This window comes from Homarus americanus, unplaced genomic scaffold, assembly GCF_018991925.1.
Source record: "Homarus americanus isolate GMGI-L3 unplaced genomic scaffold, GMGI_Hamer_2.0 scaffold51859, whole genome shotgun sequence".
Lineage (NCBI taxonomy): Eukaryota > Metazoa > Arthropoda > Malacostraca > Decapoda > Nephropidae > Homarus > Homarus americanus.
Genome location: NW_024711292.1, coordinates 548,296 through 561,581, shown reverse-complemented (window position 1 = coordinate 561,581; position 13,286 = coordinate 548,296). Strand labels below are relative to the sequence as shown.

At 45.2% G+C, this 13,286-nt stretch overlaps 2 protein-coding genes across 2 annotated transcripts in view; both read right to left on the bottom strand.

The window, feature by feature from the left end:
* Positions 1-3,233: 3,233 nt before the first annotated feature.
* On the bottom strand, positions 3,234-5,568 carry LOC121868023. Its single transcript, XM_042368303.1, has 4 exons — positions 5,498-5,568; positions 5,255-5,370; positions 4,437-4,599; positions 3,234-3,788 (listed from the first exon to the last, which is right to left on the bottom strand). The coding sequence occupies exons 1-4, from the start codon at positions 5,546-5,548 to the stop codon at positions 3,636-3,638; spliced, it is 483 nt and encodes a 160-aa protein (XP_042224237.1). The 5' UTR covers positions 5,549-5,568; the 3' UTR covers positions 3,234-3,635.
* A 1,544-nt stretch (positions 5,569-7,112) lies between these two features.
* Positions 7,113-13,286, bottom strand: part of LOC121864003 — a 15,191-nt gene continuing 9,017 nt past the window's right edge. Inside the window, exons 7-10 of the mRNA XM_042362918.1 lie at positions 11,227-11,384; positions 10,760-10,972; positions 10,175-10,274; positions 7,113-7,216 (exon numbers count right to left, since the gene is read on the bottom strand). Coding sequence (XP_042218852.1) covers positions 7,113-7,216; positions 10,175-10,274; positions 10,760-10,972; positions 11,227-11,384 — 575 coding nt within the window. The remainder of the gene's footprint in view (positions 7,217-10,174; positions 10,275-10,759; positions 10,973-11,226; positions 11,385-13,286) is intronic.

Sequence of the window (13,286 nt, the reverse complement as noted above, 5' to 3'; positions counted from 1 at the left end):
GGTGCTATCATCGACAGTGCGATTGCTGAATAATTAGTGGTCATAATGATGCTTGGAATATTTTAATGAAAATTTTCACGATGATTATTTCAGTACTCGCTAATTATTGGTTTCTCAGGTATTTGGTTGGTGCTGTTATGTTCTAATGGATGTACTTAATTACTGAAATTAATCACACCAAATTTCATGTCTGAGAGAAAATCATATTTGGGTGGAAAAACGCATAAGGGGGGACCCTTATGCGTTTTTTCCAGGGTCGAGACAAAACGCGATATATGCGATTTTGCTCAAAATCACACTATAGGTACTCCCGAGTATGCCGAGTCCGGTCCTATATTGATCGATGATTCGATTGCAGAGAATAAATAGTGTAAACAATGATGCTTGGACTATATTAATAGAATTTTTCACAATGCTTATTTCAGTACCACATTAATTATTGGTTTCTCAGGTATTTGGTTGGTGTTGTTATGTTCTTCTGGATGTACTTAATTACTGAAATTAATCCCACCAAATTTCATGTCTGAGAGAAAATCATATTTGGGTGCAAAAACGCATAAGGGTCCCCCCTTACGCGTTTTTTCCAGGGTCGAGAGAAAACGCGATATATGCGATTTTGTTCAAAATCACAGTATAGGTACTCCTGAGCATGCCGAGTCCGGTGCTATCATGGACAGTTCGATTGCGGAATAATTAGTGGTCGTAATGATGCTTGGAATATTTTAATGAAATTTTTTTCGATGCTTACTCGCTAATTATTGGTTTCTCAGGTATTTGGTTGGTGTTGTTATGTTCTTCTGGATGTACTTAATTACTTAAATTAATCCCACCAAATTTCATGTCTGAGAGAAAATCATATTTGGGTGGAAAAACGCATAAGGGGGGACCCTTACGCGTTTTTTCCAGGGTCGAGAGAAAACGCGATATATGCGATTTTGTTCAAAATCACAGTGTAGGTACTCCTGAGCATGCCGAGTCCGGTGCTATCATGGACAGTTCGATTGCTGAATAATTAGTGGTCATAATGATGCTTGGAATATTTTAATGAAATTTTTCACGATGATTATTTCAGTACTCGCTAATTAATCCCACCAAATTTCATGTCTGAGAGAAAATCATATTTGGGTGGAAAAACGCATAAGGGTCCCCTCTTACGCGTTTTTTCCAGGGTCGAGAGAAGACGCGCTATATGCGATTTTGTTCAAAATCACAGTATAGGTACTCTTGAGTATGCCGAGTCCGGTCCTATCATCGACAGGTCGATTGCAGAATAAATAGTGTCGTAATGATGCTTGGACTATTTTAATGAAATTTTTCTCGATGCTTATTTCAGTACTCGCTAATTATTGGTTTCTCAAGTATTTGGTTGGTGCTGTTATGTTCTAATGGATGTACTTAATTACTGAAATTAATCCCACCAAATTTCAAGTATGAGAGGAAATCATATTTGGGTGGAAAAACGCATAAGGGGGGACCCTTACGCGTTTTTTCCAGGGTTGAGACAAAACGCGATATATGCGATTTTGCTCAAAATCACACTATAGGTACTCCTGAGTATGCCGAGTCCGGTCCTATCATCGACAGTTCGATTGCAAAATAAATAGTGTCGTAATGATGCTTCGACTATTTTAATGAAATTTTTCACAATGCTTATTTCAGTACTCTCCAACTATTGGTTTCTCAGGTATTTGGTTGGTGCTGTTATGTTATAATGGATGTACTTAATTACTGAAATTAATCCCACCAAATTTCATGTCTGAGTGATAATCATATTTGGGTGGAAAAACGCATAAGGGGGGACCCTTACGCGTTTTTTCCAGGGTCGAGACAAAACGCGATATATGCGATTTTGCTCAAAATCACAGTGTAGGTACTCCTGAGTATGCCGAGTCCGGTCCTACAATCGACAGTTCGATTGCAGAATAAATAGTGTCGTAATGATGCTTGGAATATTTTAATGAAATTTTTCACTATGCTTATTTCAGTACCCGCTAATTATTGGTTTCTAAGGTATTTGGTTGGTGTTGTTATGTTCTAATGGATGTACTTAATTACTGAAATTAATCCCACCAAATTTCATGTCTGAGTGATAATCATATTTGGGTGGAATAACGCATAAGGGGGGACCCTTACGCGTTTTTTCCAGGGTCGAGAGAAAACGCGATATATGCGATTTTGTTCAAAATCACAGTGTAGGTACTCCTGAGCATGCCGAGTCCGGTCCTATCATCGACAGTTCGATTGCTGAATAATTAGTGGTCGTAATGATGCTTGGACTATTTTAATGAAATTTTTCACGATGATTATTTCAGTGCTCGCTAATTATTGGTTTCTCAGGTATTTGGTTGGTGTTGTTATGTTCTTCTGGATGTACTTAATTACTGAAATTAATCCCACCAAATTTCCTGTCTGAGAGAAAATCATATTTGGGTGGAAAAACGCATAAGGGTCCCCCCTTACGTGTTTTTTCCAGGATCGAGAGAAAACGCGATATATGCGATTTTGTTCAAAATCACAGTATAGGTACTCCTGACCATGCCGAGTCCGGTGCTATCATCGACAGTTCGATTGCTGAATAATTAGTGGTCGTAATGATGCTTGGAATATTTTAATGAAATTTTTCACAATGCTTATTTCAGTACTCTCCAACTATTGGTTTCTCAGGTATTTGGTTGGTGCTGTTATGTTCTAATGGATGTACTTAATTACTGAAATTAATCCCACCAAATTTCATGTCTGAATGATAATCATATTTGGGTGGAAAAACACATAAGGGGGGACCCTTACGCGTTTTTTCCAGGGTCGAGACAAAACGCGATATATGCGATTTTGTTCAAAATCACAGTATAGGTAAATGAGGCACCCAGTTACTGTGTGTTGCCACGAGGAGGCACAGCAGAAGTCTTGATGTTGAAGAGGCTGCGTACTTGCAGGGGAGGACATATGCAAGTTGTTTTCCCTGTTCGCCACGAGGGCTAGTCAGCGGCGGTAGCTGAGAGTGAGAGGAAGCAAGCAGTGCTTACAACTTAACACTGACATAATGCTGCCACACTAAATGCATTACACGCACACATGCATGCACGCACACCAGGGGCGGGTTTACATGGAGATTAATGAGGCTGAAGACTCAGGTTGCAAGCTTGAGGGGGCCCCCCAATCAGCTGGAATACTTACAGTGCTGTGGGACACTATTCTTCAAAGGTTCAATAAAACCCACCAGTTGGATTGTTGAGCTCAATTGCTGGATTTTGTTCAGTAATTATGTTCAGAATATGATGCATATGAAGAACAAGGAAAAGAATTGAGTGAAGCTGACACATACAAGAGAGACACGGGCAGAAAATGGTGACAGATGAGACAGTTTGGAGTACCGTATGTGCATTGGTACCTTAAAAGTCATAATAGATGCGCATCTTATCCTTTTGTTTGGAATGCTGATAAATTATGGCCAAAACAGAGATTCAACTGGCTCACTAAGTTATGTTACAAATATTACTAACAGTGGCATTGAAACAATATTTAAATTATATGTTTAAATGTACAGTACTGTATTTCTTATTAGACATCATTCAAGGAAAGAATTTAACACCTGAACCGTTGACAATCTTGACCCCTGGGGCCAGAGATCGCCAGACTCACTCACCAGGCAGATCCTCCAGGGTCCTGGGCACGGTAACTATGATGCCCTGAGAAACATTGGTAACCTGGACTTTCTCGCCCTCCAGGTACAAGTCAAGGCTCACCACCCGCGTGTTCTTCGACAATTGATTAGATGAATCCGAGTAAGACTGGCGAGAAAAAAAAATTTGTTTGTAATCTATGAAACAGTACAGAGGTCAAATGAAATTCTCCTACACATTATCTAAACCAATTGCCTTAAATTTGCTGTTTGATTCATTCTACTAGTTACATTTTGTGTTATCCAATGAATTATTACATGAGATGGTTATTATTGTTGAGTTTTATAGGGAACATGCTTCTTTCAGCTGCTATGGGATGATTATTATCTGTTGAAGGGGGGTAGGTGTAGTGTATGTTAGGTTAGGTGTTGCCTCAGCCACTACTAGACGGTGGTGAGGAAGCTGTTATAGTGAAACCTCCATATAACAAACTTCTCTCTGTATAATCTGTTAGATGGGGGTTTTCGCATCAAACGGATCCTCAATATAACGGACTTTCATCTCTATAGAGTAGTTCACTAAATGGAGGTTTCAAATGTAACAAACCCTCGATATAATGGACTTTCATTTTTATATAATAGTTCATTGAATAGAGGTTTCACATTTAATAGACCCTCGATATAACGATATAATGGACTTTCATCTCGATAAATAAGTTCGCTGAAGGGAGGTTTCATATCTAACACACCCTCAATATAATGGACTTTCCATTCCATATACAGTAGTCCGTTAAATAGAGGTTTCACTGGTACTCACGTGTGTCATTCCAGGCCACTGTATGGCGGTTAGGGAGAAGGTATGGTTACAGCCGACGTGACCCGTGAAACTGGAGGGGCAAAACCCTGAAGGCAACTGGAAGCCTCCGACACCCTTGGTCACCCCCACCTTCAATCCATTCTTCGCTGCCATCTCAGACATCCTACAGAACAGCACAGTTATCCAGGAAGGATTTCAGAGATTCATAGTAATCCCTCAACCAGGAACAATTATTAAATAGACCAGTTATCCCTCAAGCAGGAACAAGTACAAACAAGACCAAATATAAAATAGACCTGTAATCCTTCAAACAAGACCAAGTATGAAATAAGACCAGTAATTCCTCAAGCAAGAACTAGTATGGAACAGAGCAGTGATGGAAATTTCAAAAAGGATTATAATTTTTTTTACCCTGAATACAGACAAGCAAATGCTTTTAACTGTTCACATAGGGGATTCAATCTCGCATCAACACGACTATAAAAAAATACTGTATTTGCCTCCTGTCTTTACTGATTAGAAAGTAAATAAATATAAAAATCATGAGAATCTATATTCAGGTGGGTGTAATTATATGAGAATCTATAATCAGTTGTAATCTATGAGAATCTATAGTTATAATACATTTAAGGAGAAAAATGAATGTAAAAATCGTATGAGTACCTATAATTAGGTGTAATCAAACGAAGATCTATAATCATAATACATTCAGGGAGACAAATGAACATAGAAATCATACGAGTATCTAAAATCAAGCTTAATCATACGAGGATCTACAGCTATAATACATAAAAAAAAAGTGTATTCCCCCCACTCACTTAGCGACCATCATAGCTGCTCCTGTGGGTGCCTGAGCCAACACCACCTCCCCCTCAACACTCTTCGTCTCCATGATCTCACCGATCATCTTCACCACCTCCATCATCCTCGACACCTGTCATATGGATAATGAGGGTAAATGATGAAAGGCAAACAACATGATTGGATTGAATATCACAATGAGAGAGAGAGAGAGAGAGAGAGAGAGAGAGAGAGAGAGAGAGAGAGAGAGAGACCCCCACCTGGTCCTTGGCCCTGTTCTTGGTAGTCTCGATAACGTTTTGCACCAACATTGCCTCACGACTCAACAGTATCTCCATGTTCACTGTAAACACCAAGACAACTTATCTTAAGATAAAGAGGCTCCTATCTCATATATCTCACTCCCACTCTTTCCTTCATTCTCACTCTCACACCTTCTTCCCTCCCTCTCACTCTTCCTTCCTTTACTATCACTCCTTCCATCACTCTCACTCCTTCCCTCATTCACACACCTTCTCTTACTCTCCTGCCTCTCACCATCATCTCCTATGTCCATTTGGTAGTCCCAGTCAGCAGTAGCCTCTTTGTCTGAAGGTGGAACGCTGGTGATGGCCTTCCCTGACAGGATCTCATTCACGCCCTGCCGAGAGAGAGGTGATGGGGGATGGCAGAGGGAAAGGAGATAAGGAAGGGGAATGATGAGAAAGAATAGGGAGGAGTGCAAAGGGTGCATAAGGAAGATGAATGAGAGAGGAGAAAAAGAGGGAGAATGGGAGTGAGGAAAGTGGAAAGGGAAAAGACAGAGAGATGGGAGAAAAAGATGGAAGAAGGAAGTGGAAAGACGACAGGGGAGGAAGGGAAGGAAAAGGGGCAGGGGGAAGGAGGACTAGAGGAGGAAGGGGTACAGGGTGAAAAAGGGGCAAGGGGAAGGAGGAGGGGGAAAAAGGGAAGGAGGAGGACGGTGGATGAAGGACGAGGAGGATGACCAAAAAAGGTAAGGAAGGAGGTGTATGAGAATAATAGGTTCAGTGTTTTTGTTTACAGTTAGCATGGCAGAACCCCTGATGCTGCCAAGATGTTTGATGCCTAGGAAATAGATATTAGTACTTACAGACATGATGAAGGAGGTACTTACGGGCACGATGGAGCCCCCAGGAGGTACGTACGGGCACGATGGAGCCCCCAGGAGGTACGTACGGGCACGATGGAGCCCCCAGGAGATACTTACGGGCACGATAGAGCACCCAGGAGATACGTACGGACACGATGAAGCCCCCAGGAGGTGCTTACAGACATGGGGGAGCCCCCCAGGAGGTGCTTACGGACACGTTGGAGCCCCCAGGAGGGTCAAGATGACATGACAGCCCCAGTGAGGTGCTACAGACATGGGGGAGCTCTAGGAGGCAGCCTTTGATGGACACTTTTGGAGCCCCCAGGAGATATATAAGATGACATGATGAAGCCCCAGGAGGTGCTTATGACGAAGGATGCCCCCAGGAGGAAGCTTATTGGCACGATGGAGCCCCAGGAGGTGCGATGGAAATTATGGAAGTTCCCAGGAGGTGCTTACAGACATGAGGGAGCCCTGGTGGAGGTACTTATGGACATGAGGAGCCCCCAGGAGGTGCTTACGATACAGGAGTTCCCCCAGGAGGTACTACGACATGAGGGAGCCCCCAGGAGGCATACTTTACGGACATGAGGGAGCCCCCAGGAGATACTTACGGACATGAGGGAGCCCCCAGGAGGTACTTACGGACATGAGGGAGCCCATAGCACACCAGGCGGAGGAGAGGAAGGGCACTAGCTCGATGCGACCTCAATATTATCCATCCTTTTGGTCATCGTCTGAGGACAGTTATGTTGATGTTAGGTTTATGTACACACACACACGTCACTACTCACCTCCAGTAGGGTGAGGGCGGCTACTCTAGCCTCCATGTCGACGGTCTTGGCCGCTTCCGCTGTCTTAGTTATACCTGAAGGAGGCACAGCAGAAGGCCTGGGTTAGAAGGGGGCTTGTATGTGGACTTCAAGGGTTGAGGGAAAGTTTGTAGGTGTGTGTGTGTGTGTGTGTGTGGGTGTATGTAATAATAATAATAATAATAATAATAATAATAATAATAATAATAATAATTAACGGTTTATTGAAAGAGCTTGGCAGCCAAAGGGCTGAAAATATACAGTTACATATTTGGGGAATGGGTTACGAATTACAAATAATATACAAGTAACATAAGTGACACAAATAAGACATATAATAACTAGATGTGGAAAAGCTCAAACTACAGTTCATTTCAACATAGTGACAGTGCAAGGAGTAGTGTTTACTGGGAGTGAATACACTGATTTATTACAAGTTATTGATAATTTTACAATGGTTGGGACTGGGCTGTTCTTATAGCGATCAGTTCGTGCACGTATGGGCTGGATGCGGTTGTGGTGTCGAACAGCAATTCTCGGACTAGGGATCTCAGGTGGTAGTAGGAGCCTGTGTCGGGATGGTAGAAGCCACCAAATTTGCAGATGAGGTCGTGGTGATGGTCAGTGAGAGTCGAAAGGGTCAGTGTGTTGAGCGCTTTGATATGTGGAGTAGGAAGGGGAGAGAATAATCTGCATGCCCTTTGCACTTTCTAGGTGTTTACGTGTGTGGCATTTAGAGGAAAACCAGGTGGGGGAGGAAGCTTAAAGGTGAATGTTGTGTAAACACTGAGGAGCCGTGTGAAACTCAGGACTTGAGTCGGCTGATGAGGTGGAGACGGAAACTGAGGATTGATAACTTCCACTGACGTGTGGTTTCCAATTTAGTTTGTTGTCTATGGTGACGCCGAGGAGCTCGTGGAATCCACAACCTGGAGTGTTCGGACCTAGAGTAATGGAAGGAGGTGGGACAATGAGGAGAGGTTGATGTGCGTGTGTGGGTGTGTGTGTGGGTGTATGTGGGTGGTGTGTGTGTGTGTGTGTGTGGGTGTGTGTGCGGGGTGTATGTGTGGGGTGGGTACAGTATGGGGTGAATGTGTATGCAGGGAGACTGTGGGGGCTGTGTGTGTGAGGGGGCTGTGTGTGAGGGGCTGTATGTGTGTGGTGGGGGGGGCTGTATGTGTGTGTGTGTGGAGGGGAGGCCAGTGTGCTGGAGACTGTGGGGTGGGGCTGTGTGTGTGTGTGTGTGGAGGGGGGCTGTGTGTGTGTGTGTGGAGGGGGCTGTGCTGGAGACTGTGTGTGGGGGCTGTGTGTGTGTGTGAGTGAGGTATGTGTGTGTGTGTGGAGGCTGTAATGGAGACTGTGTGGGCCATGTGTGTGTGTGGAGGGGGCTGTGTGTGCTGAGACTGTGTGTGGGGGCTGGTGGTGTGGTGTGTGTGTGGGGGGCTGTGGGAGACTGTGTGTGGGGCTGTATGTGTGTGTGTGTGGAGGGGGTGTGTGTGCTGGGAGACTGTGTGGGGCTGTGTGTGTGTGAGGGGGCTGTATGTGTGTGTGTGTGTGGGGGCCGGGGAGACTGTGTGTGGGGGCGGGCTCATGTGTGTGTGTGTGTGGGGGGCTGTGTGCTGGAGACTGTGTGTGGGGCTGTGTGTGTGTGTGAAGGGGGGCTGTATGTGTGTGTGTGGAGGCCATGGGAGACTGTGTGTGGGGGGGCTGTATGTGTGTGTGAGGGGGCTGGGAGACTGTGTGTGAGGGGCTGTGTGTGTGTGGAGGGGGGCTGTTGCTGGAGACTGTGTGTGGGGCTGTATGTGTGTGTGGGGGGCAGGTGTGTGTGTGAGGGGGGCAGGGAGACTGTGTGTGCTGGAGACTGTGTGTGGGGCTCTATGTGTGTGTGTGTGTGGAGGGGGGGCTGTGCTGGGAGACTGTGTGTGGGGGCTGTAAGTGTGTGTGTGTGAGGGGGGCTGTGTGTGCTGGAGACTGTGTGGGGGCTGTATGTGTGTGTGTGTGGAGGGGGGGGGCTGTGCTGGAGACTGTGTGGGGGGGGCTGTGTGTGTGTGTTGAGGGGGGGCTGTGTGCTGGGACTGTGTGGGGTCTAAGTGTGTGTGTGTGAGGGGGGGCCGTGTGTGCTGGAGACTGGTGGGAGGAGGGGCTGTAAAAGGAGACTGTGGGGCTGTATGTGTGTGTGTGTGAGGGGGGGCTGGTGCTGGAGACTGTGTGTGTGTGGCGGGTCAGGCGGTGTGTGGAGGGCTGTGCTGGGAGACTGTGTGGGGGCTGTATGTGTGTGTGGGGCGGGCAGGTGTGTGTGTGGAGGGGGGCTGTAAAGGAGACTGTGTGTGGGGGCTGTATGTGTGTGTGGAGGCTGTGCTGGGAGACTGTGTGTGGGGGCATGTGTGTGTGTGTGGAGGGGGCCAGGGAGGCTGTGTGTGGGGGGCTGTATGTGTGTGTGTGTGTGGAGGGGGGGCAAAGGGAGACCGTGTGGGGGCTGTATGTGTGTGTGTGTGTGGAGGGGGTGGAGGGGGGCTGGAGACTGTGTGTGTGGGGCGGGCTGTATGTGTGTGTGTGTGAGGGGGCTGTGTGCTGGAGACTGTGTGGGGGGCTGTGTGTGTGTGGAGGGGCCAAAGGGAGACTGTGTGTGGGGGCTGTGTGTGGAGGGGGGGGCGTGTGCTGGAGACTGTGTGTGGGGGGCCAGGTGTGTGTGTGGAGGGGGCTGTGCAGGAGACTGTGTGTGGGGGGCGTGTGTGTGTGTGTGGGAGGGGGCTGTGTGTGCAGGAGACGTGTGGGGGGGCTGTGTGGGGGGGGGCTGTATGCGTGTGTGAAGGGGGCCATGTGTGTGTGTGTGTAGGGGGCTGTATGTGTGTGGAGGGGGGTGTATGTGTGTGTGGAGGGGGGTGTGTGTGTGTGAAGGGGCTGGTGGCGTGTGTAGGGGGGTGGCGTGTGTGTGGAAGGGGGGGCTGTATGCGTGTGTGTGGAGGGGGGGGGGTGTTGTATACAGTATATATCACAGGTCCGTCCACACCCACCTTCAGTAGCCGCCCTCAGTACGCCAGCACCGACGTTCAGTTCACTTAGTGTGGCGAAACTCACCGTTTCTTTAGCTGTCTTGAGTGCCTCAGTGTTCATCTGCAGGAAGGGGTGTAATGGGAGTAAGTGAAGCCATAGATATCCTCATGAAACTTAAATTAACACTTTATTTTACTTTATTACTTCAGAATACCTCGCGAGGAACTGACTTTACGGATTAACACACGTGGACAGTCTTTCACTCTGATGGAACGTTACAGAAATCAATCTGAGAGTTTAATTTTTCTTTGTGAATATTTTTGGGGGGTTTATTGACTTCTGCCATAGTCACTGCCAGGATATTCTTCCGACCCCTTCCCAGCCCCATCACTTAATATATAGTACTGTATATTATACTCACTTACCATGTACATAATAGTACATACACACATTTCCCATGTACACACTAATACATACACAGACACTTACCATGTACACAATAGTAGATACACACACTTACCATGTACACACTACTGTAGTAAATACACACACTTACCATGTTCACAGTAGTATATACACCACAGGATCACATGCTCGTGGCTCACCTTGGCTATATCCATGAGCCTTAGGTCGACCTCCTTGCCAGTGAGGCTGGTGAGGGAGGCGGCGTCGAGGGAGAGCCAAGGCGCGTTCTCCCTGATGGAAGCCCTCGCCATCAGCAACATTCCAATCTTGAACTGGTTACCGATGGCTGTCAGGTATTCGATTTTGTCCACTACCCCAAATTCCTCCACCTCTTCCTCTGTCGGCATGACCACCTGCCACCAGAAAGAGGGTTACAGAGAATGCAGTTAGTGGCTTGTGTACCATAGTAATGATAACTTAAACTATCGTCCTTAAAGGGTTACAACTTAAACTACTGTCCTCAAAGGGTTATTATAACTTCAACCATCATCATTAAAGGGTTAAAAGGAACCATTTGATGAAGAGCGGTGGTGCAGTTCAGTGTTATTGGTTGTTGTTTTTATAGAATTCATCTCTTGAATAGTTGCTGCCTTATGCAATTCCTTACCTCGATAGTGCCAATGGCTGTCTCTACGTAGGTGCCAAACCTATCCCAGACCTCAGCGTGGATGGTGAAGTTCCCGAGAGACATGATAATCTCTGCTTCAGGTCTGGTGATCGAGACAATGGTTCTCTTCAAGGGTTCACCATCTGTCGCCTCGTACACTGACCGATACAAACCATAATATGGATCAAAATAAACACTAATTAGAAAGAAAAAACCTTACATAAACATGGGGGGAGAGGAGGTTTTGAGGTTTGAAAGGTGTTAGATTTATTCTGCCTGTTGTGTGTGTAATATCAGTTATTCTCACAAGATCTGGTGTGTGTGTGTGTGTGTGAGAGTTTGACTGACTTGTCCTCTCAATACTAACTGTTCACTATAACACTAGTACTACATGTTCACTATAACACTAGTACTACATGTTCACTATAACACTAGTACTATATGTTCACTATAAGACTAGTACTACATGTTCACTATAAGACTAGTACTACATGTTCACTATAAGACTAGTACTACATGTTCACTATAACACTAGTATAACATGTTCACTATAACACTAGTACTACATGTTCACTATAACACTAGCACTACATGTTCACTATAACACTAGGACATGTTCACTATAACACTAGTACTACATGTTCACTATAACACTAGTACTACATGTTCATTATAACAGTAGTACTACATGCTCACAATAAGACTAGTACAGTAGGGTGTGGCATAGGAGGGAAGATCAGCTAAAACTAATGGCCCATCACTTTTTTGGTAGATTTTAGTGTATATAAACAGAAAATAATTTCAGTTTCAATATTTTGCAACCTTTTGCTAGGTAAATTTTAGCGTGAAATTTATCGAAAATCTAACGTACAGCTGCATTAGTGCATTACAATTAAATAGTGAACATTGCTTTCTGACTTCATTCTTTAACAACCCAACTAACAATATTTTTTCTGTTTCAGATTCTGATGCATTTATAAGTTGATAATATTTGCGATGGCTGCTTGTGTCAGGACGAGGAACCAAAAATCCAGCCATCTCAGTCACTATCTTGGGTCTGGGAGAGAGCTCCTGAAGTCGGAGTTGCCTACATTGAGAGATGCTTTGAGATACGGTGTTTTAATCAGGCAAATCAGTGAAAAGAACCAAAGAACTTACACAAACAAAGACATTGCCAGATATGATTCAAAGCTGTCTTTGGCATTAGTACACCTTGGGTTAACGCTTCAGTTCAAGCTTCCAGTCATAACAATACCGGGGTCAGAAGAAGATTAGTGAGAGACTGCTAGCCAGTTGGGAAAAGGCAAGAGATATCTCTCTTGGGAGAGGAAAACTTGCAGTTAAGGACAGCTTTGCCAAGCAACTGGACCAGTTATTTGACATAATTACTTGTAAGTGCCCAATTGTTCTCTGTCCTGAGTTTGGATGTGATCGTGACTGTAAATCCGAGGCCCACATCTCCTGTATTTGCAAGCGTGAACTGAAGATTCCTGTGATCGAACTGGCATTTGTCAAAGCACAGAGAGAGAAGACTGGCAGTATAGGGGCTCTCATGATTTCTAGCTAAGATATTCCGGAGTCCAAGAGACAGGAGGCTGCCACAGAGAGACAGAAGAGGAAAAGAGTTGCCGAGGAAAAGAGACTTGAGAAGGCCCAGGGTGAGGTAAAAAAGGCCGATGATTGGAGTCAAGCTGATTCAGAGTTTAATGACTTCCCCATGGCTGATCCGAGTGCTGACCAGGAGAATGGTGACTTTGTCCCTAACCCAGAAAATAATGATCCCAAACCTTCCAGGCATAAGATTCGAAATAGGAAAGATATCCTGAGCATAGCTCTGGCCAGCATGCGACACCACACTGGTCTCAGAGAAACTGCAGAGATAGCAACAGCTGCCTGGATTGACGGTGGTTTGATAACACCTGATGATGTTCACCTGGTGATAGATCATAACAAAGTAAGGAGAGCTCAGGAGAAACTTGTCAGTAACCTAGAAGAGGAGTTTGATAAGGGAATAAGAGAAAATGGAATCAATTGTTTGTTCTTTGATGGGAGAAGGGATG